The following is a 23867-nucleotide window of genomic DNA, read 5'->3' as shown; positions in this document are numbered from 1 at the left end:
TGGAGAAAAACAGAAAGAACACTCTGGATTATAAAAGCAGGTAGGACCCAGTTACCCAGCAGTCCTAATCAGGCACAATGTTGTTGCTACTCGCTCTGGTGAGTGTGGCTTTGGCTCATCCTTTTGAGGAGGACTTTGACGGGTAAGTCCATAATTCCTTACAAAGCAAGTTTGCTAGCTTTTGGACAAATTGCTGAAATTTAAATTTCTATTCATTATTTTCACCACTTAGTAATCGGGTGTTCCGTGTCAGTGTACCTGATGAAGATCACATCAACTTAATTCAGGAGCTGGCCAATACCAAGCCGGTAAAGTGACAGTTCTCTGCTTTATACTAACTCTAAAGCCTGATCTAGTCTGATTCTACAAAAGCAATGACATGAAATTTTCATGCAGGACTTAGGAATAAAACTTGGAAATTATTTAATGCCACAATCCTTTATTTTGCTGCTTAAATTAGATTGTAACAAGCCCTGTAGTATTATAAATCCACACAACATTTTAGAAGAGCTGACAGTGACAGTTAGATGAGTTGAATCTGTCTTAAAGGTCATAGAACATTTAGCATGCAAGTCACTTCCCTTCCAAGACAAAGGAGAAAACCAACCAACTTGGAAATAACTGAAAAACCAGGCTTTTGTCCAACTTCAAATTCATTTCCGTAACCCATGTGTCATCTTTCCCTTTGATTTTCCTTTCATTTCTAATCACAGAATTTGAGTTTTCCTGACCTTGATTCTAGTTGTCTAAATGATATGACTTGAGGGAGAAAAGGAAGGCAAAATGCACCAGTGATTTCCATACTATTCTTTTGCTTAAAAAAAAAAAAAAAAAAAAAAAAAAAAAAAAAAAAAAAAAAAAAAAAAAAAAACAAATAACATACTACACAAAAAATATCCATGGGGTTAGTATCTACATTTTTTATTATGTGCATAATGTAGTAACAATCTACTTCTGAGTACAAATATCACCACCTGGGTCAATGCTGTTTATCCTTGAGTATATGAGCTACAACAGTCTCCTATCTCTTAGGTGTCAGTCTGACCATCCATCCATCCATCTATCCATTCACCATCTATCTACCCACCCATCCATCCACGTATCTATTCATCCATCCATTCATCTATTTCTTTATCTATCATCTACGTGTATTTCTGTTTTAGATCTTAAGGTAGGAGAAATGATGTAAAAGGCAGAAAGTGTCATAATCATAAAATGTGAAGTTTGCATTGAAAGAGAACAGAAAGTCATCTACTCTAGCCTTTCTTTCAAATCTGGAATTTCCTTCTAGGAAGTAGCATCCCTGCTTGCTAGCTTTGGTTAGCAATTGCTTCTAGGGATAATGGGAACACTTTACAAACAACCCTGTTGGTTTTCTGTAAAATACCAAGATGGAAGGTGTCTTTCTTCTAACTTTGACTCATTAGAAGCAACTGAGTCAAATACCACTTAGCTCTAAAGTTTGTCTTCTGTGCCATTCTATTGTCTCTCCTGTTATTAGCTTACAGAGTCTGGAGCATTCTGGGCACATCTGGAGACAGTTCAGTCTTCCCATTTCTTCTTGAAAATGTATCTTTCAGAGTTGACAGTGGGCTTCCAGGAGCACCCTGATGGATATACATGCTACAGGGCTATTGCTTGCTTTTGCTGCATAACAGACCCACTTTTTCACACCTTAGGGATATTAGAACACAGTCTACTTCTACTAAACTTGGGTACAATATGAATCATTGTTTTTTTTTTCACACAAATCTTTAAAAAATATTAGATCCTCTAGGACTGGAGTTACAGATGGTTGTGAACCACCATGTGGGTGCTAGGAATGAGACCCAGGTCCTCTGGAAGAGCATCCAGTTCTCTTCACCTCTGAGTCACCTCTCCAGCACCCCAAACATATCTTCTTGATTTATGTTTTTCACGGGATAAGACAATGTTGAGTAAGTAAGGTGTCCACACCAAAAGGCCTTCATTACAGTTCATTCAGTAAATACATATTTATTATCAGTCTCCAATATACAATGTAGGGCATTAAAAAATGAAAGTGATTCATCAGCTTGCTATCCATAGGATAAGTATGCTCAACGACCTCATGTAAGGGGATGTTATTCTAGAGACAGCACTGTGTAGCTTTCTGACTTATGAAAAGACATATTAGGACAGATACTTCATCAAATGCTTCCAAGATCAAGATTCTACCAGGATAGTAGTTGCATCTTCCAATTATCAGATTAACTGGGCCTTCAAACCATGCTGCTTCCCAGGGATCACTCTTCTTTTTCTGATCATTCATGGTCCATCTGCTTCGAGTGGGCTCTGTAGCTTATTTGAATCAATGCCAGGTTCCAGGAACTACCTCTTCTGCTTCATCTATTTCCCAAAGAACTCCTCCACTCCCCAGTGAACCCCTGGAACATTTTCCTTCCTCAATACGGCAATGCTGTCTGCCATATTGTTTGAGTCATCTCAATTCTCCCATTTTATTGTGGTCAAGCATAGGGGCTGGTCTCAGCTTCAGGCTTAGTTTCTGGACATATGACTTGTAGCTGGTCTTGTGCTCTCTCTGCACTTCACCATCCTCATTTGTGATGATAGTAATAGTATCTCCCTAGAGGGCTGTTGTAAGATTTCAAATAGGAATATAAGCATCCCACTTGGAAAAAATTAGGAGGAACCATGTAACTATTTGGTGGCTGTTGTCATTGGATTGAGCTTTTGAATACAATTTCTATGACAGTATAATCAATTCTCTCATCTACCTTGAACCTCAGTGTTCTCTTTAGAAGTTGAAAACTCTTGGAAAAGGTGGAAGACAAAGGAGACGTAAATAGGCCAGCTCTCCTGTAGCTGTGGCAGCACACTGTAGCTAAACACAGGGAGATGCATGCTTCTTCCTTATGTTTTTCTTTATTTCTAACATAAATTTTCAAAAGGTTTAAATCCTCTTCAGTGATCATGAGGGTGCAGTGTATTCTGGGTTGTAGCCTTCCTGATAAGATCATCAAAGGGGCATCTAGTCTATTTATCCTTGGCCAGTGTGTCCTTCCTCCCAGCTTTTGAACGTGTCCTTTTAAAAGCTGCATGTATTGAAGGATCAGAGCTACACTGTGCTTCAGCACTTTCTCTCTTGTCATCTGTAATTGCAGAGTGGGTTTATTTTACCCTTCACTCACACCATAATTAGCCTCCTCAATCCATACATTTATAGTGACACTAACTCTCAGTCCTCTGAGTTTTCCTGGATTATCTTTCTGGAGTTTTAACTATATTTTCCTATGTCTAATGTAAAATTATTATTATCTCTTTTATTGTTGACATATAAGAAAGTTCCTTCCTGCTCTCTGAATTAGACCTAGAGTAGAAGTTGCTTTACTTTCAAATAGGAAAAAAAAATGTCCTCAAGATAAATGAGAGACCTACTAGGTGTTTGACTCCCAATAACCCACAGTGTGAAACAAATCTGTACACATTTTTGAAACCTCAAATTTGTGAAAACTTTTACTTTTATCTGTCAAATTTACTTTCCAAAGAATCTGACGGGAAAGACAGGAACTCATGTAGCCCAGGCCCACCTTGAATATGCTATGTAGCAGAGGATGGCTTTGAACTTCTTATTTTCCTACTTTCACCTTCCAAGTACTAAAATTACAGGCATTTTCAGTCACGTCAGTGCTAAAGACCAGATCCTGAGCCTTGTGTCTAGGCAAACACTATATCAATTGAGCAACATACCCAGCTTGAATTTCAGACTGCTACATTAGTTTATCTTGTCTTTGTGTTAGTACAGTACCATATTTTAATGAGGACTCAAGTTACACACCATCTGGCTGACTAGTTTCACAAGATTGCCTCTTAAAGATAGTCCCTTATAATCCAACAAATTTTCTATGTGGATCTCTGTCACCCAGTGCTCTATGATATAATGTTATAATTTTAGTTTTATAACACTGGTCCTTATAGCTCAATTTCTCACATTTTGTATCATACATTTCACCTCACTTCCCTATTTCTCATTTACAAGTCATTCTAATTCCTGAAATTCACCCCCTCTCCTTACATTATTATTTGAGGTTCTCATTTGTAACCACTTGGTGATTTATAACTGCTGTGGGAATGCAGTGTTCCTCCTGTTTTCCTGGTTCCTAGGAAGCAATGGATCTGTCTCCAGGATTGCAGCTCTGCATCACACTTACAGAGCTCCACATGGGTGGATGTTAACCACACCAATCTTCTCTATGTCAAAGGGAATGTTTTGTTCTGGTGTTTTGTTTTGTTTTGCAGGGCTAGGTATAAGATCAAGTCCAGACCTTTCCCTATAGCAGACAAGCACTCTAACACAGTGCTGTGTGTTTAGCCTGTCAAATTGAAAATGTTGAACAGCCTCAAAGTAGGCCTTCAAGTTTTGTCAAATATTATAATAACCCCTCTTTTTAATCCCAGCTCTAGGAAGTAATATGGCTGAGTGGAGAAAGGAATATAAGTCATATGTGCTTCTCAAATACTGGTAACAGAGGCATGAGATCCCAAGTGCTGGGATTAAAGGCATGTGACTCCCAAGTATTGGGATTAAAAGTGTGAGCCACCACTGCCTGGCATCTGTGTTTAATCTAGTGGCTTGTTCTGTTCTCTGATCTTCAGGTATATTTTATTAGGGTACACAATATATCACCACACCTCTTAAAGAATCCATCATTCTTACAACAGAAGTTCAAGGAAAGTTTCACAGACATGTCTAGTCTTCCAATATTTGGCAAAGCTAGGATGAATAAGAAGTGAGGAAGTTGGGAAAGATAATTCACAGGTTCATAACAGAAAGAGAGGTTATGTTAGAACCATTTTCAAACATATTATGCAGGCATTTGTTGCTCTGAGTGGAAAGTTAGCATCTTGATAAATACTCTTCTAGAAGAGACCCTGATTCAAGACTGAAAAAAAAAAATAGCTCATTTGAAAGTGCAGTAATCACCATGAGAACACAAGGGAGGGGTGTCATGGAGATGGGAACATAGTTAATGCAGTGTTATTAAACCACTGTCACAAAGGATAACTGGAGTGTAACCCACAGGGAATCTCCAGGAAATAGTACAAACCACACATTTCAAAATTATCCCACCCATGAGATTAAGGAGTTAGAAACATAGACAGTTGTTTCCTAGGGTCATATGCTCAGTAAGTTCCCTGAGTTATTTCTGCAGCGTCCCATGTCCACCTGGAGCATATACTTGGCTTTTCCTGGTTCTGGAAAAAAAGAGTCTCAAGAGAAGAGGCACAGCTCTCGAAAGATGGGTCCTGAGCATACTGAAAGGTCCCAGTAATTATGAATGAGATGGGCACTGTCAGTGTTGGCTGTAGACACTTTTAGGACTCCAATGTTAAATACCTGTGTCTGCAACTGAGATAATATTGGAAGGTCAGGAACACTAATTTAAATCTAATGTTAAAAAGTGGACTTTCCCTTCTATCCTCATTGCTTTTCTCTTTATAGTGCTGGCTTTGTTACTACACCCAGCTTTCTCTGTGTTTGTTGGGGTCTACCTTTATACTGTCACCATTATCGTTTTAGCTCCAGTCTGTATCCTCCTTACTTCAACTCTCTGTGTTGCACTATTTAACCAATCCTTTCTTACCTACTGATATAGTATGCTGTCAACTGTCTATTATATCCATAATCACACTTTTCTTCTGGGATCCCTCTTATTGGAATCACATGTCCTCCTGCTGACCTAGCATCCATTATAGCCCCCACAATGGCTCAGCATCCACTGGACTGGTACACTGGTTTCAAGTTTGGCAGGGCCAGCTATAGTTACTAGATTCCATGCAAGTGCACCAGAAAATTGGTCACCTTAAAACTTTGCCTCTTCGGTTTCTGGTGCACAGTCTCAAAATCTGCCCAGTTTTCTTATAAATTTCCCAGAAATAGTCACAACTATCACCAGCACATATTTGTTCCCTGAGCCTAGCTCACAAACATCTAGATATGTATTGAGACACAGAAGCAAAGCAAGACGGAATGTCTGATTTATCTCAGACTTCTAGACTTCAATGTAAAGAAGAAATAGAAAAGCATATGTGCAAGAAGCAGTAGAACCTATTTGACATTTTTCCATGAAAATGGATATTTGTGGTGATGTATGTATAAATAAAAGCATTAGAATAACCAAATGTGTTAGTTACACAATTATTTCATACTTAACTTTCTCTGAAGTTTCCCTCAAGAAGACAAAGGCCATATTTGATTCACCCACTATTATGTCACCAACCTGAAGCCCATTACATAATAAGCCCCAATAACAGTTAATGAATAAGATGAGAATCTCAATATACTACTGGACACCCAAGAGTATATGTTTTGTTTTGTTTTATTTCTGGCCATACTGGAGAACACATCAGGACGATGTTCTTGGGCTCGTTTTACTGTGACCTTCACAGAAATCACTTCCAAGACTATGAAAATAAGTCTACTTAAGAAAAGGGAGACACAATTTCTTTCTACTAGCTTTTTGGTCTGTAGTGGATTTATTATCACTCATGAGCTTTATCCATTACCACAGAGATGGCCATCATAATATAATAAGCAAGTGTTCCATAAAGTCGAAAAACAGAAAAGGACAGCCAGAGAATACTGTAATAAATTAGTATTATGAGAAACAATTCTTGCTAATCAGTGTTTTAATTTTTTATATACCTGTATATATTTGACATGAGTGTGTATGTGTGTTTGTGATAATACAGTGTTTGTTAATATATATGTTCACCTACGCTTGCTATTTATATATAACTGTGCATACAGAAGCCAGAGGAGGATGTCAGATATCTCATCTATCATTCTCTAACTTATTCCCTTGAGACAGAATTTTTCATGGAGAACATGGAGAGAAGCTGGTAGCCAGCAAGTGATCTTCCTGTCTTTGCTCCTCTCTGCCCCTCACTAAACACTGGGGTGTTGGCACATGCAACCACACTCAGCTTGTTTTTATAGCATGTGTTCTAGACATTTAAACTCATGCTTATGTAGCATGCACTCTTACACATGAAACCATCTCCCTAGCCTTGTAGACATTTTTTATTGATGTATAACTGGTTGGTTCTTACTAATTCAAAAGAGATATTTATAAGAGATTCCCTGAATGATTTAAGTTTTAAAATAATTGTATGGAGTAAAGCATTCATGTAATCTTAGATTCTAACTTGTCATTGAACTATAGATGCTTTTTTCATATTCCTTTTTATTCAGATTGATTTTTGGAAACCAGATTCTGCTACACAAGTGAAACCTCTGACTACAGTTGACTTTCATGTTAGAGCAGAAGATGTTGCCGTTGTGGAGAACTTTCTGGAGCAGAATGAATTTCACTATGAGTAAGTTTATGCTTTATAGCTATCAGAATTCTCTCCCCTTTTATTAAGCCTGTGAATAACCCAGGGAAGCTAAAATGAGGAGAAAGTTATGTTTTTCCTACAGGAAGAGGTAATGGCAGAGCTGGCACCAGACCCCATAGATTAAGATTTAATGGCTTTTGTGTTTAGTTATTGCTCTAATGAAAATGTTTTTCAGTTTCAAACTAGCCAAATATATGACCTACTACTGATTTTAAAATGATATAGAGAGTAAAGGCCAAGCCAAGAACACTGTTATCATCTGGGCATAGTTTTATTCTCAATTCTTCTCTCTGGGTGGCCAACCACACCTCTTGTGGGCAGTGGGGGCTCTTCACATTCCTATAGACTAAGTCTAGAGATAATATATCCTTTTTAAAGACCCTACCACTTGTATCAGGAGAAGTGAAGAAGGGTCAAAAAGAAAGGAACATAAACTCTAAATAACAAGTGTGTAGTTGGATAAACTGTTAGATACTCTCCCCAAATATTACATTGTTATGTCTACATTATTCCAGAATGCCCATCAAAGAAAAGAATGTTGTCCATTGATAGTCTAAAATAGATATTAAGTGTCTGGGTTATTAGATACAGAAAACGGTGGCTAGGACTTTACATCCATTGGGAGAAGATAACTTCAAGGGAAGGATTACAGTGGTGTAAAATAGTTATTAGAACAGAGCACTGGGGATTGAGCAGAATGAAATTTATGGCTTAAGGAAGGACGACCAATGAAATGAGGCTTTGGTTGAGAACTGAAGAATATGTAGGGGTCAGCCAGACAACAACATGGGAAAGCCATAATCTAGTTAGAGAACAGATGGCATGCTTTAAGTTAAGAAAGAACATGCTAACTCAGTGGCATCTGCAAGAGAGAAGAGAAGAAATGATCCTGGGGCAACACAGAGCACTTCCTCCAAGGGTGGCTCAAGAAGGAGCAAAAAGAACTCCTTGAGTCCCAGTCTAGGATGTTCAAATGCCTATCCAGAACTCCCCAATTACACATGCAAATCTGCATTATGGTTTGAGAAACTATGAAGTATAATATTTTAGCATCAAAGATTACTTTGCTGCGTTTTTTGCATCTTAAAAATGTAGGAAATGGTACCCATGTCAAGGAACATGTGAGAAGTCAACCATACAATTTGTGCCATCATCAGAAGTGGCATAGACAACAAGGAAATGCTTTGGGGGAAACCAAACCAGAGCCTATCATTGCCTCTGCAACTTCCTGGCATGAGATCTGAAGATCTGTTTAGTTTCCCAAGCCTTAGTTTCCTGACCCACAGGATGAGGCTGTAATGAGGAAAGATGACAGTGATAAATGAACAACATGCTATTAATTTGCACTTATAATCTTCTGCTATTGCAAGTTCTGCTCTGGTTTACTGTTTACAAAGAAGGAAAATGCACTTGCCTTTTTATTGACTTATATATTTTAAAATTACATGTGTGTGTGAGAGATTGAATGTTGCTAACTGCTTGTACTATCATTTTTCCTATATATTGAAATTTTTTATAAGGCTGGAGAGATGGCTCTGGAGTTAAAAGCACTGGCTGTTCTTGAAGAAAACTGAGCATTTGATTCCGAGCTTTCAGATGGTGACTCACAACCATCTGTAACTCCAGTTCCAAGGAATATAGTGCCCTTTTCTGTCCTTCATGGGTATTACATGCACATGGTGCAGAGATATACATGTAGGCAAGACACTCATACACACAAAATTTAAAAAAAAAAAAAAGAATTGTGCAGGTGTGCAGGCAAGTATCTTTGAATAACAATGGCCACATATTACTGACTCAATAGTCCACTTTCCAGATCTGCCAGAGGTGGGAGGAGTAAGAGTACACCATGTCTCCCTTTCCTTTCCAGCTACAATGTTCTGTAGTTTATTGAGAGTTAGAGTGGTCTAATTTACTTGCATGTTTTAAAAAATTAAAAGGAAATTGAATGGCACTATCATAAAAAGTATATGAAAGTATATAGTGTATATGTCTATGTATTTTAGAAATATAATGATGCCCTTACTATATTAAGATGCATTGATTTAAGCTTTTACAATAGTAGCTAATTGTTTATAACAATATTTTGTGATACAGCTAAAGTAGTTCTTTGTTTTAAATCTTATAAAGCCAAAAAGATCAAGCAGTCAGCATTATATCTGATCAACAATATTCAGTTCCCAATTTAAGAACAAAGCCTTGGATATAAAGCTATAACTTACCTTTCTTTGTGCACAGATTTTTAAAAATTGCTCCATGATGACTCAAGATTTGACTAAAATGGCTAAATGATAAAACTCTTCCAAATGCTCTTTCCCAATGTGAAAAGGGATATTTTTGTTATTGAGTATTATCTTTAATTTAAACTTTTTTATACTTTATTTTCTGGATTATTGACAACAATGCTGACTAATATGGTGAGAATGCTAAAAGAATGTCTTTTTCTGCAACAAAACAAAAGCAGCAGCCTCTCATAGTTGCTAAGTCTTCTCTCAGTCATTTGAACTTGAGGTGGGCTGTGTTAAAAGGATAGCTACATGTTTCGTGAACTTTGCTGCTATTTCCTCCACCCTACACTGATTGATGCCTATCAGCAATGGCAATGATTATGGCTCTAAATAAGAGATGTCTGTTGAAAGTCTTAAGGCTATGGAGTGCAGAGGAACAATTAACTTAGAATATATTTTCCCTGGATACCCAGTAAGAAGCCATGTAACTTACATATTTTATAGCACATCTTAGTATATAAAGAACTAGGATACAGCTCAACTGTATGTTTACCCTGTATATGCAAGGCTCTGTGCTTAGTTAGGCCCAAGCACTAATGAAATAAAAAGTTAAAGTATATATCACCTGCCATCTCTACTGGATACTGTTTCCATTCTGCGAATTTCGTCTGTATTTGGCAGGATTTGTTCTTTCAATTGGATGATACTGAAACAGAATAGTTTTCTAAAAGTTTTCTGTCATTCGATTGGTTTTGGTTTTCAGATTTTTGTTTTTCATTTTTTTGTTAGTGTTTGACTGTTTTTTCACTCTCAAATATCCCTGAAGATAATTTTCCCAATCCTTTTATAGCCAAAGGTTTAGTATTTCTGTTTTCTTAGTTTATAAATGTTGTAAATAAAGTTTTTACTTTTGAAGGCATCTATGTAATTGACCAAGAAAAAATGGGTTTCATTTCATCTCAGAATTGATATTGAGGATAGGCCAATTCAGGCACTCTCTCCACTCTTGCAAGGAATCTTAGTTGAGGTCATCCTTGTAGATTCCTAGGAATTTCCCTAGCACCAGGTTTCTCCCTATCCCCATAATTACTACCTCTATCAAGATATCTCTTTCCTTGTTCTCCTTTTCTGTCCCTCCCCCAACTCAACCAATTCTAGTTCTTTAAAGCTTGTTTCTTTTCACCTAACAAATATTTAGTGCTATTAATATTTTTGAATTTTCAACCAGTAAATTGTTTTCCTAAAATCCTGCAGATTGGCCCTCAGCAGCCAACTCTCACATTACATTGGTGGTAGTGAGTAGGTTTCTGAGACATGAAGCTTTCAGTGCTAAAATCAGAAAAATACTTGAAGTTTAAAAAATAAAATATAACTCAGAAATGTACTGTTGTGTGGATGCCCATGACCCTGAGGCAAATGTTTGGATATCAAAGAAAAACCATATCTGTGTTTAGGGTCCCTAAAGTATGTTAAGAAGAGGCCTTGTAAGATTCCATTATACTTCTGCGCCTCAGGGTCCTCAATGTCTCATTTCTTGTGATTGATAATAGAATCTCCCTTAGGTAGCTTGAAGAGCCTCAATAAAAGTCAGAAGGCCATTGTGTGAGCCAGCGAGAGGCACTGCAGCTTCTACTAAAGCTGTCTCTCATCTTCATGTGTGTTCCCTGGGAAAGAATATGCTCATACTGAGAAACACCCACTTTGATTCATACAGGGTATTGATAAGCAACGTGAAAAATGTTCTGGAAGCCCAGTTTGATAGCCACACCCGTACAAGTGGACACAGTTACACCAAGTACAACAAATGGGAAACGGTATGGGGCATCCCTGATTCTGATACTTTTTCGGGGGCTTGGGGGTTGAACCAACAATGTCACATTAATCCAAGAATTATTCCCTTTGGTAGATAGAGTCCTGGATTAAACAAGTTGCCAGTGAGAATCCAGACCTCGTCTCTCAGAGCACCATTGGAACCACATTTGAAGGACGTAACATGTATCTCCTCAAGGTAATAATTTTTAAACATGACCTGAGTGGCTTAAATCAATGAATTCTGATTCACTGGCATCTGTTTCATAGACATACTTATCTAAAAGAAAAAAGAAGGAAGGAAGGAAGGAAGGAAGGAAGGAAGGAAGGAAGGAAGGAAGGAGGGAGGGAAAAAGGAAGGAAAGAGAACACTCTATAGCTCAGATTCACTGGATTCTTTTATTCTATGTACATTTTTACATAATTAATTTTGATTGATTCAGAAGGAAAATCCAGTAAAATAAGAGACGTCATAAATTTTACCACATCCCTGTACAAAATCTAACCGATGAAATTCTCCTCTCCCAGAAGTGGTTTCCAAGTTTGTCTGCAAGTTGCAAGCTCTTGCTGGAAATCATCTGTCAGGCTAGTCTCATTTATCAGACCACATTACAACTTGTTTCCATCATCTTCAATGTCACTTTTGTTCTGGAATTCTAGTGGCAAAATGAACAGATGAGAAATAAGTAGAGAGAAGAAAATTTTTCATAAAATTAGCAACAATTATAATTACTTATAATTAGTCATCTGGTTGTCATAATCACATCACCTAATAACAGTATCTGACAATAAGTGCTACAGGAACATAGTTGAGCAGAGTAATCAAGCTTCTTGTGGCAATGTAGGCTTGATAAGCCTAATAATAATGCAAGCTTTCAGCTTAAACATGATGATCATTCAGAGACAAGAACACTTTCAGTGTTAGGATTCATCTATTGAGTCCAAAGGGAGTGGATGTTAACCCCTAAGTGCCATGTGGTGAATCACATTTCTCCATTTCTTTTCATTCACAATAGATTGGAAAAGCTAAACCAAATAAGCCTGCCATCTTCATTGATTGTGGTTTCCATGCAAGAGAGTGGATTTCTCCTGCATTCTGTCAGTGGTTTGTAAGAGAGGTAGGTCCACAGAATGATTTTTGACAGAAGAAATAGAAAGTAATAATTTCATTAATTCCTTTAAAACCTAATAACATGAGAAAGTAAAATATATATAAACACACACAAAAGCCAAAATTCCCAGTTCCTATTGAGGAAAACTAGTTTTAACATGTCAACAGGCCTTTGTAAGGTACACATTTTTAAGTTAGAAAAAGGGGTTTATTTCATTTTCACTAAATTATAATTTTTCAACTGCCTTTGGTGGACTGGCTTACAGCTAAAACAGTGATTTGTCCTTAAAAAATTGATCAGTATGGAAAAATCACCAACCTGACCATAAGCTAAAATGATAAGCTAAAATGTTGTTTTCAAATGTCCATACATTCATAAACAAAGAAGAAATAACCATTTATTACAAGAGAATTCCAACTAATATATGCACAAATAATGAACAAAATCACCTTTAGAATATCATAATAATAATGATTTCAGTAAACTCTCTGAAGGGTACAAAAATTAGTGCATAAAACTGTAAGGAGTTACATTAGGGAAATCTAGATAATGTGTGGGGACTCCCTGCACTATTTTTGCAGCTCTTCTCTAAATCTAAAATCTTACATTGATATGATTTTAAAACATAAGAATTTATTATGTAAAACCTAATTTCTTTTGTTCAAAGAACTTCTAAGTCAATTTGCAATTCCTTGTCCAAGAAAGCCCAGGGAAAGGTTGAATTTCAATGTAGGCTGGCATCTAGGCAGAGAACCCTGCTTCTATTGCCAAAGTTAATGTGCACCTAGGTCATGTAAATTTTGACAGCATCATCTCTTCCATCCCATGAGATCCTACGTTGTTATTCACATACAGGCTGTCCGTACCTATGGACAAGAGATCCACATGACACAGCTTCTTGATGAGTTGGACTTTTATGTTCTACCTGTAGTCAACATTGACGGCTATGTCTACACCTGGACTAAGGTACATGAATTCTAAAGGATTATGAAATTCACACCAGCTACTTCCTGTGGTATTTGATATAACTATAGAATCTAATTTCAGAGTCGAATGTGGAGAAAGACCCGCTCTACTAGGGCAGGAAGTTCCTGCGTGGGTGTAGACCCTAACAGAAATTTTAATGCTGGTTGGTGTGGTGAGTATTGTAGACAGCATTAAAAAACATAAGAGGTGAAGTAGTGTAAGAAAACAATAGGTCAATCTTCAAAACAAGAAAAACTACAAAGTTTTATGTTATAGAATTTTAACTTTCTCAATGCACAAAATATAGTTTATTGATTCATTTGATTAAAATGTGTGCAGCAAAGATCTGTGTTGTATTCCCAACTATGTTAAATTCTGGAAGTGCACAATTGTCACACCTGACACAATCTGACAATGTGTGAAATGTATTTACAGAACCTAATTTGAGGACCATTTAGACACCAGTATTAAAAATAATCATTTAAAGAAAATTGTGACACAATTAAGTGATCATAGTAACAGGATTTTTCTCATGAATAATATTAATAAGTATCCCACTTTATTAATTGTATTTAATTTATTTATTAATTAAAATAATTAATATTAATTAATGCTGTCTTGATTTCACTTTGTTTACAAACATACAGTATAGACCAAAGTATAGTCAGAACACAGGAATATTATTTGTCTTCATAAATATTTATGTTTAAAAAAGGCCTATAGCAGAAAGATATTAATGATTTCATACGTAATTTCTTATTATATCATCTTAAAAACATGTCATCCTAATATATGCATAGATAGACAGACATACAGATAGATAGATGATAGATAGACAGATAGATGGCAGACAAATGAGAAACCATGAAGAATTATTGTAAGGACTCCTGAGAAAATGCCTTATATTATTTAGCTTCCTAATTTGAAAACCTGAAACACCTAACATCTCCTATGAGAACTTCCACAGGTGATAATTGACCATTAATAGGAACATACATTTCTACAGAAGTGGGAGCTTCTCGAAGTCCCTGCTCGGACACGTACTGTGGACCAGCTGCAGAGTCTGAAAAGGAGACAAAGGCCCTGGCAGATTTCATCCGCAAGAACCTCTCCTCTATCAAGGCCTATTTCACAATTCACTCATACTCCCAGATGATGCTTTACCCTTACTCCTATGACTATAAGCTGCCCGAGAACTACGAGGAATTGGTGAGTGGGTGCAATGGGAGGGAGACTATTTCAGTGTTGAAACTTTTTATTCTGATCTGAAAAAGTAATCAGAACAATTTGTGGAAATTCTCTTACTAGTTTTAGGAGTAAAAATTGTGTATGTGTGTAGTATGTATGCATCTATTTATATTAAGGAATTGAGTAGTCTGAATAAACTGAATGAAAGAAATGGGATTTTGATACAGGGAACACTCTCCCTTGAATGTGATTTATTTACTAATATTCAAAACAATAGTAGTTCCCTTTAGCTTTACCACAATAGTGATTGTTTTAGTTCCTTTTCTGTTGTTGTGATAAACTACCCCAACAAAAAGCAAGCTAAGGGAAAAGAGATTTATTTCGCCCTATGGTTTCAGAGGAGATAAAGTCCATTGTGGCAGGGAAGGGTGGACAGAGCATAAGGCCTGTCTGGCAATCAGGTAGCAGAGAGGTCATGTTTCATCCACACACGAAAAACAGAGAAAAGGAACAGAAGTAAGGTCAAGCTACACAACCACACACCCTGTCTCCAGTGAAATGCTTCATCTAGTAAGACTCTAACCCCTAAAGATCAAACAGTGCCACCAGCTGGAGACTGAGTGTTCAAACACATGAGCACATGGAGGACACTTCATTTTCAAACCACAGCACTGATGAAAGAATTGTTTTAGTTGTATTGGAGATAATCAACAAAGTCCTTGACGGCACACTTCATTTTTTTCAGTGTCTATTTTGCCAAGTTGCTTGATCTAGATTTGACACAAACAGAATATGGCAGATGGTATTACAAAGTTGTAACATTTAATAGATAACAGCTTGATCTATGAGGTCCTAAATTATTTGTTTCATTGTTTGTTCAGATAAAACAGTAATAAATCATTCAGTAATCAAATAGTGTGATTGAGGCTTTCTAAATATAGGGAACAGTTTTTAAAAGTTTAAATATCTTTGACTCAAATATTAGCAGTATTGCTCAGTGACCAAGATATAATCACATGAGCAATTAACTATTATGAGTTCATAGAAGTCACATTAATAAATATCACACATCAATGTACATATATTTTAAAGACATGTTTGAATCCTTCAAACAACACATATTTTTAAAATTTTTATGTTTCTGGTTATCAGAAATTGAGACCAATGTCCCAAAAGAGCAAGATAGGATTTAGAGCATTTGAATTGGGTACACACACAGGCACACACACATGCACACACAAAAATTTAAACAAAAGTACCTCTATAGATTATAAAATCCTCCAAAAATACATCTTCAGGAAAACAGTAAAAATGTAGGAATAATAAGAATATGTGGAGTGTAATTTGTGTTTAGTCATTCAATATAATTTAAAGGAAGAACATAATGTGGTCATAAATTTCCACTGGCTTCATAAAACATCCAGTCCTTCAGTATAGACTTCCTAATAATGCTATTTATCGCCAAATGGAGTTTTAAAGCTCATAAAATGATATTTGAATTTTTTAAATTCTGAAGGACAAGGAAGTATGAAACTAGGAGATATTTATGGTCAGAGGAAATTAAGAACTGTGATGCATAGTGGAAAAATCCCTCCAGTCCTAGCCATATGGCTGCATTTGCCAGTTGTGCTAGCTGTGTTCTGTTCAGGGAGTCTTTTCCTGTGCCAATGTGTTCAAGGCTATTCTCCATTTTTTTTTCTATCGGGTTCTATGTGTCTGGTTTTATGTTGAGGACTTTGATGCATTTGGAGTTGAGTTTTGTGCAGGATGATAAGTATTTGTATTTGTCTACATGCACCCATCCTGTTTGGCAAGCACCATTTATTGAAGATGTTATCCTTTTCCCATGTGTATTTCTGGATTCTTTATTAAAGAAACAACAACAACTGGGTGTTCATAGGTGTATGGATTTATATATGGGTCTTCAATTCAATTCCACTGACCAATTTAAGACCCACATATTTCTATGCATTCTACTATGATATCCCATCAACTTTTTTGAGGAAATCCATGAGAAAAGTTTTGCACCCCACCTGCAATTACCTCTGACCATGGCTATTACAAAGTATTTACTTAGATTGTCTGATAGCACTTACTTCTCAGGGTACAATCTTGGAGCCTGAACCATTCTTTTGATGAGTATATATTCATTATCCAAGAGGAGAAATATGACAATAACTAGAAAAAATAGCAATCCTCTGAAAAACTATTAAATGTCACCACAAATTAAAAAACATCTTCCATTCAGTGGCATGTCACTCACTGCTTATTCATTAAATTTTTAATTAATGAGCTACAAAAGTAGAATCCAGTCAAGCTGAATGTGGTAGCACACACCTTTAATCCCAGCACTCAGGAGGCAGAAGCCAACAGATCCATATGAGTTCAAAGCCACCCTGGTCTACACAACAAGTTTTAGAACAACCAGGTCTACATAATTAGACTTTGTCTCAAAATAAGTAAGTAAGTTAATTAATTAATTAAAAGACCCTGTCACCTTATTTAAGCATGTGAAGACAATGTAAGGTCACATTTATAGATAAATGTAAAGGTTCAAAGGGAATAAATATTAATTAGAAGGTAGACAACTGCAGTGCTATACTCATGCCCATCACTGCTGACACCGTGTCCCGGCCTAACGACTACAAAGCCGTAATCCTGGGCCACTGACAACTAAGGTGAATAGAGGAGGGCAGAAAGTATCTATTTAAGGTATTTTCTCAGAATCTATTTCAAAAACAAATAAACAAAATCTACCCAAAAAGTTTTAAATGAAACCATAAAATGTATTTTAACAAAGGAGCTTGTTACTGATCTACCATTACAAAGTTCAGGGAACTTCTTGGCTTGATAATATTCTCCTCCTGGGCCAATCGTACATGACTTAACAGAAATTGCATTGAATGTACATTAAGTTTCCATAAATTAAGGCCCCTGCCATTTGAGAACTTAGGGTCTTACTGAAATTCAGAGGTATAAAACCATAAAGTACATAACCAGGAGTTTAATTGTGCGCAGTTGTAGGGATTCGTGAGAGAGAAATAGCAACAAGTGTAATAGGTTCAATAAGAAAGGAGGTGTAGCAGTGGCAAATGCCTTTAATCCTAGCACTAAGGCAGTGGAGACAGGTTGATTTCTGTAAATTCAAAGCCAGCCTGATCTACATAGTGAGTACTAAGACAGCCAGGGGTGAGTAGAAAATCCTTCTCAAAAAAAGAAGAAGGATGGTGAGAAGGAGGAAGGAGAGGAGGAAGAAAGAGATGTGATATTTATTCTGAGAGTTAAAGAATGGACATAATTGAGAAGGGCAGGGAAAGAATGGAGCATTGAAAGCATAGAATAAAACTAACAATAGTCAGATTAAAAAACAGGATTAAGGAGTCTTCTTGAGAGAAAAAGCTGGATGGTGAAGTTGGACATCTTGTGAAAGACACTGGATATCAAAATAGAAGCCTGCATCACAGTGTGCCCTGGAGCTAGAGATGTGGTAAATACAGCCAGATCTATTACATGACTCCCCATTTATTTTGGATTTCCATAAAACCACTAATTTTTACTATAACCATGTCTCAAATCCTACATGAGATAAACTCATACTGGAGCAATATCCCTAGCTTATTTGAAATTTACATTTAACTGGGAGTCTATATTTTTGCTAAATCTATCAGTCATGCTGGCAAGATAATATTTTGGGGAGCCAAGATGCTGAAAGCATATCTGTAATGTCATCAGCAGAGACACCTTCAAAACAAAATCTATGGCTTCCTTTTTAACTTTTCTCCTAAACTCTCATCAGCTATAACTGTATCTTTTACATCATTTTGAACTACCCAGAGAAAACATTTGGTAATGTTTGTGAGACATTTTGATTGACATACTATGGGAGTTTGCTGACATCTCGTGGTAGAGGACAGACAATGCTGATAAACATATTACAATGTACCAGGAAACCTACCTGCCCTCCCCCCCTTACACACACACACACACACACACACACACACACACACACACACACAATGCTGATAAACATATTACAATGTACCAGGAAACCTACCTGCCCTCCCCCCCTTACACACACACACACACACACACACACACACAGAGTGATCCAGCCGAATAGCAGAAGAGCAGAGGTTGAGAAACTGCTCTAAACAAAGGTAAGAGCAGAGTCACATTTCTGTCCAAAGGCTATTGGCTCTCATTGATTTTTTTTATCTTCCTCAAAAATAATATATGGTGTTCTGAAAATCTCAATTGGCAAAAATTGCCCCTTTCCTGTGTTACACAGTATTTATTTTTAAAATGTATTTGGGAGAAACACCATGTCTCTCAAAACAAGAACTCTCTAGACTGCAAATTCAACTGACTCACACTTTGTGTTTCCCTTGAACATCAAAGAGTGAGGAATAGGAAGCAGATCAAATGAAGGACAACATTGCTACATGTCAATGGCAGCATTCAGTTCTTTATTCCACATTGCTCCTGGGATCTGGGGAGGCAGCAGGCCAGCTTTCCTACACCAGTAGTTTCCTTGACTCCTGTCTTCACTGCTATCAGGATCCTCCTGTTCCTCAGAATCAGGAATTCCCTAGTTCCTTGGTGCCTGCTGGAAGCTTAAGATCTCATTGTCACCAAAATTATAAAAGTATCATTTCCTATTGGTCCCTTGGTATAAGTTAAGATTATCACAGGACAAAAGGAAGGAAACCAAAGTTAGAGATAATTTGAGGTTCTTGTTATCACGTGTTTACTGACAAGGACAGTTAAAGTCTGGTCAAGTTAAATTTCTTAGAATTATTTCATACCTCAGGCTTGGTTGGGGGCTCTTGTTATTCCACACTGTAATAAAGGACTCTAGACAATTAGCCCACCTCTGGCAGTGTACAGGGGATTGGAGTGAGAGTCATGTGCAGGGGCATACACACACAGACACACATAGACACATATATGGCAAGGAGTTACCTGACACTGTGGCAAATGCTAGAATCACACTTCCATCCAAAGTTCTCAACAGGGGCTAGTTGTTCAGCTCATTTGGAACATTCCCACTGAGTGTACTGCTAGACCTGACATTCCATTCTGCTGAAAAATTCTGTGGTGGTATGATGTGAACAGATGATATCGGGGAGATAAAGAGTAATATTGGTGAAGTTATTTGGAGTTTTCAAAAGAAAAGAACTGTACTGAGTGCAGAGAATTTTGATAAGATAATTGGGATTTAAAATACAATATTTTAGCTGATTAATGTCTATTCTGACTTTTTTCTGTCTCTTGGCTTTAAATAGGATCAGAGGAAGGGTTCATAGACTTCATCCTCTGTGGTAAATGTCAGTATTTAAATATGGCAGTCCATCAACCATAAATACACAATATTACTGCCCGCTCCCATACCATCCTTAATCTCTGCTCAGGAGGTCACAAGCCAACTTGAAAAGCTTGACACTATGTACCCTAACCAGATATGGCCCATTTGTAATGACTCTGAACCCCAGCATATGATTCACTCACCCAATCTTTACTGAGTGGTCTGTGGAGGATAGAGATGAATACCCTAATCAAGGTATGACAATTTAAATTCAAGGTCAACCTGAGCTAGATAGAAAAAGAACAAAGAAAAAAAGTTAAAAAGAAAAAAAAAAAAAGACTAGCCATAAATCATACAGAGAACTAATAATAGATGCCAGAACAACTGATTTTAATAGGCTGAAGGAACTCTTATAAATGGGGGCTGCTGCAAAAGAGAAACCACTGCAATTAAAGAGAATGGAGGGCAAATACACAAAGAAGATAACATAAAAGTAAACCTAAGAGATGGTAGAAATTCTCTGTTTAAGCAAAGAGGGGGAAGAGCATTCCAGTGAAGGAAGAACACCTAAAGTCAGCATAAAGTGAGGAAGTGGAAGGGTACAGGGGCCATTTAGTAAATCCTAGCTTAGAAAGAACATGGGATGAGATTTGAGACAGACCTCTGGGATGGGGTCACAATGAGCCTTTTTGCCAAAAGGAGAAGTTGAAGCCATTGAAGACACATGATTTGGTAACCCTGAAAGTGGTCACCAGGAGATAAACGTCCATATGAGAGAGCAGCTGAGGACAGGGACAGCAGAGGCTGAGGCATAAACTAAATGTTTCTTTAATAGTGATAGCAATAAAAGAACAGCCCTTTGAAACTGATGTCAGTCTCAGACAGAGGAACTGACTCCAAAGTCACATTTTCTAAGCAATCATTGTGTGCTCAGCTGCTAATACTCCAGCCTTAATATTCACCATCCTGTAATGACTTAGTGTTGGCTTTCTACCTACCACATGTCCAGTCATGGTTGTTTTGTCTGCCTTTTTGGGTATGTTTTGTTCCTATGCAAAGACATCAACAACCTTTTTCATAGCATAAAGACTTCCTGGACTTTGCTTTACATTGGGGAAGACATCTTTCACAAGACTTACTTATGAATTCCAGTATTACTAAGCTGGAAAAATTGAAACGATCATTGAAAAAGTATAAAATATTAACCAAATGTGGCATAAATGTCTTTGGTTTTTGGTTTTGTTTTGCTTTTTGTTTTGGTTTGTTTTGTTTTATTTTGTTTTGTTTTGTTTTTAAACAAGGGTACAGGGGTTGTGTTTATTTGGCATGGTTACTTTCATTTATTCATTTCCTGATGATTCTTCTTCAGAATGCACTGGTGAAAGGTGCAGCCAAGGAACTTGCCTCTCTGCATGGCACCAAGTACACGTATGGCCCAGGAGCGACAACAATCTGTGAGTCTTGGCTTCAGAACTATGCAAAGAAATCACATACTTAACACTACCTTTGTTTTCTCACCATTTAAAATGTATAACTTTACTACACAGTGATTTTTAAATGAAATATATATTTTTCTATTAAATAGATATATAAAGAAATAAATATTCTTTCCAAACAACAATAACATCAGCTTTCTGCATGTATCTCTTGGGCATCTACTGTGTGCCAAGCTTTCAATAGGTGATAAAATAAAAAGTAAAGGAAGGATGCAGAAGAGGGAAGTAGGAAAGATAGAGGGAATTTCTTTGGTAGACCAAAGAAATCTTTGAGGAAGTCACCATGGCAAGCATGGAAAGGCACAGGTGCTAAGAGGTGCTACATTAGGATTACAAAGTAAGAACACGCCCACCCATGTGCCCTGCACACTGAGGATGGTATTCCTAAGGTGGTAGCTAGGATATTTAGCTGAAGGATCTTTACAGGATGAAAACACAGTATGGAGTAATTGTGGGTAAGAAGGAGGGTTTCCTGAGGAATAAGCCACTCTTCAGAGGAACCCAATTCCTTCCTTCATGTGTGCAAATAAGTAACAGAGAGAAAGAGAGAGAAATACAATGGAATTTTATTTAGCCATAAAGAAAAACAAAATCAAATTTGAAGAAAAAAATGGGTGAAACTAGAAAATGTTATATGGAGTAGGCTCACCCAGACTAGAAAGACAAAGGCCACATGTTCTCACTCATATGCAAATTTTGGCTTTATGTATGTGTGTATGTGTTCCAGTGTATATAAATGTCAAAAAACTAGAGAAGGGGACAAGAGGGTGAGGTAGGGAAGAGGTCTTAAAGAGGAAAAGAAAGGAGGGACTAGAACACATATGATGTGAGAATGAAACTGCTCTTACAAAAAACCTGGGTTCACTTCCCAGTACCCACATGATTGAGTCACAAACCCCTGTAATTCTAGTTCCAAGAGATTTAATACCATCTTCTGCACACACACACACACACACACACACACACACACACACCCCAAAACAGAAAGAGCTAGGTGGGTTGAGCTGGAACGCAGAATTGTGGTCACTGCAGAGTTTGAAATTATCTTAAAAGGAACATTCTGTAGAACCAGTTTTCAGTTTCTATTTCTACTTTCCTCTACCCTCCAATGATTTCTTTTTGCCCAAGTTCTGAAAGGATTCGAAATATACACAAGGAAAAAAGACTAAGTCTTGTCATCAAAAGGCCTCCACAACAGCTCCAGCCTGAGCTGTTGAGTTTGTTAAGGCTGAGGATAGAACAGAGCTTTCTGTGGCCTTACTTTGTAAGGTGTCTTTTTAAGCTGGTTCTGAAAGAAATGACTCACTCATGCACCTGTTTTTAACCATGGGTTTATTCAGATGAGTTAAATTAGCTTTATCTTACCACCATGTGCAAGCCAATAAGAGGTAGGGACAATGTCTCTCCTTTGTCCCAGCATCTCTAAAGATGAGCACATGGCTTGCAGCTCAGTGAGAGATATTCAGTTCTTGATTTAAATCAATGAACAATAATAAACAAATATATTAGTGACAACAAAATTATAATCTAATGAATTAACTAAATGAATAACTGTACCAGGCCAGTTGTCAGACACCAAAGATAAAAAGCGAAAACCTAGGGTAGGAGTAGTATGGCTCAGTGTTAAAGGCCTTGCCTAACATGAAAAAGGTCCCAGGTTCAATCTCTAGCAGTGAAAGAGAAGAGGGGCACCCTTGCCCTCATGTTGTCAAGTTTCATGATTCTGAGGTTTCTACAAACTTGGATGCTGTCCTCCTACTACTCAGATTCCCTGGGAGAAATCTGTTCTTTAATGAGTTATTCATAGTACACTCTCCAACCACATGTAATTGCACTGAGAATTTCATATCACTATAAATACTTTCTGAGATAATTCTGGGACAAAATTGTATTGTTTTTTTTTTAAATACTTCGTTTTTCTATTGAGTAGATGGTTAGCCTATCCATAATATTTTTCACAGTGAAGAATTTGTAGTTAAAGAGAAAAGCTGATTTCTTTTCCCCTACTGTTTTCTCATTTCAGATCCTGCTGCTGGGGGCTCAGATGACTGGGCTTATGACCAAGGAATCAAATATTCCTTCACTTTTGAACTCCGGGATACAGGCATCTATGGCTTTCTCCTTCCTGAGTCCCAGATCCGCCAAACCTGTGAGGAGACAATGCTTGCAGTCAAGTACATAGCCAATTATGTCCTAGAACATCTCTATTAGTGAAGAGCACAACAAACCTTATTTCAAAATGCTCACTGTTCATTTCTTGTCTGTCTTGACTTTTGTTTGTTTGGAGGCTTTGCAGATTCTAATCTCTCTTTAATTTTCTGGATGTATTGACATACTTGGACCTCCAAAACTCATCCTAATAAAATCATATTACTGGAAAACA

General features: G+C 37.2%; 1 protein-coding gene across 1 annotated transcript; it reads left to right on the top strand.

Moving 5' to 3' along the window:
- On the top strand, window positions 1-23867 carry Cpb1 (carboxypeptidase B1). The gene is made up of 11 exons (XM_036189286.1): window positions 1-142; window positions 233-308; window positions 7235-7359; window positions 11323-11422; window positions 11515-11616; window positions 12434-12535; window positions 13385-13495; window positions 13577-13667; window positions 14502-14704; window positions 21358-21442; window positions 23508-23867. Exons 1-11 carry the CDS (start codon window positions 78-80, stop codon window positions 23693-23695), a joined length of 1248 nt encoding a protein of 415 aa, XP_036045179.1. The 5' UTR covers window positions 1-77; the 3' UTR covers window positions 23696-23867.

The sequence above is a fragment of the Onychomys torridus genome, chromosome 6, assembly GCF_903995425.1.
Source record: "Onychomys torridus chromosome 6, mOncTor1.1, whole genome shotgun sequence".
NCBI classification, from domain to species: domain Eukaryota; kingdom Metazoa; phylum Chordata; class Mammalia; order Rodentia; family Cricetidae; genus Onychomys; species Onychomys torridus.
The sequence above is the reverse complement of the archived record's forward strand: the minus strand, read 5'-3'. Positions and strand labels throughout refer to the sequence as shown.

What these genes read in the sequence shown, in the direction of transcription:
- Cpb1 (XM_036189286.1), top strand. Translation starts at nt 78, where the DNA reads ATGTTGTTGCTACTCGCTCTGGTGAGTGTGGCTTTGGCTCATCCTTTT. An exon ending in AGTACAACAAATGGGAAACG is followed by an intron (nt 11,423 to 11,514) that starts GTATGGGGCATC and finishes TCCCTTTGGTAG; the next exon opens with ATAGAGTCCTGGATTAAACA. An exon ending in TTTTAATGCTGGTTGGTGTG is followed by an intron (nt 13,668 to 14,501) that starts GTGAGTATTGTA and finishes ACATTTCTACAG; the next exon opens with AAGTGGGAGCTTCTCGAAGT.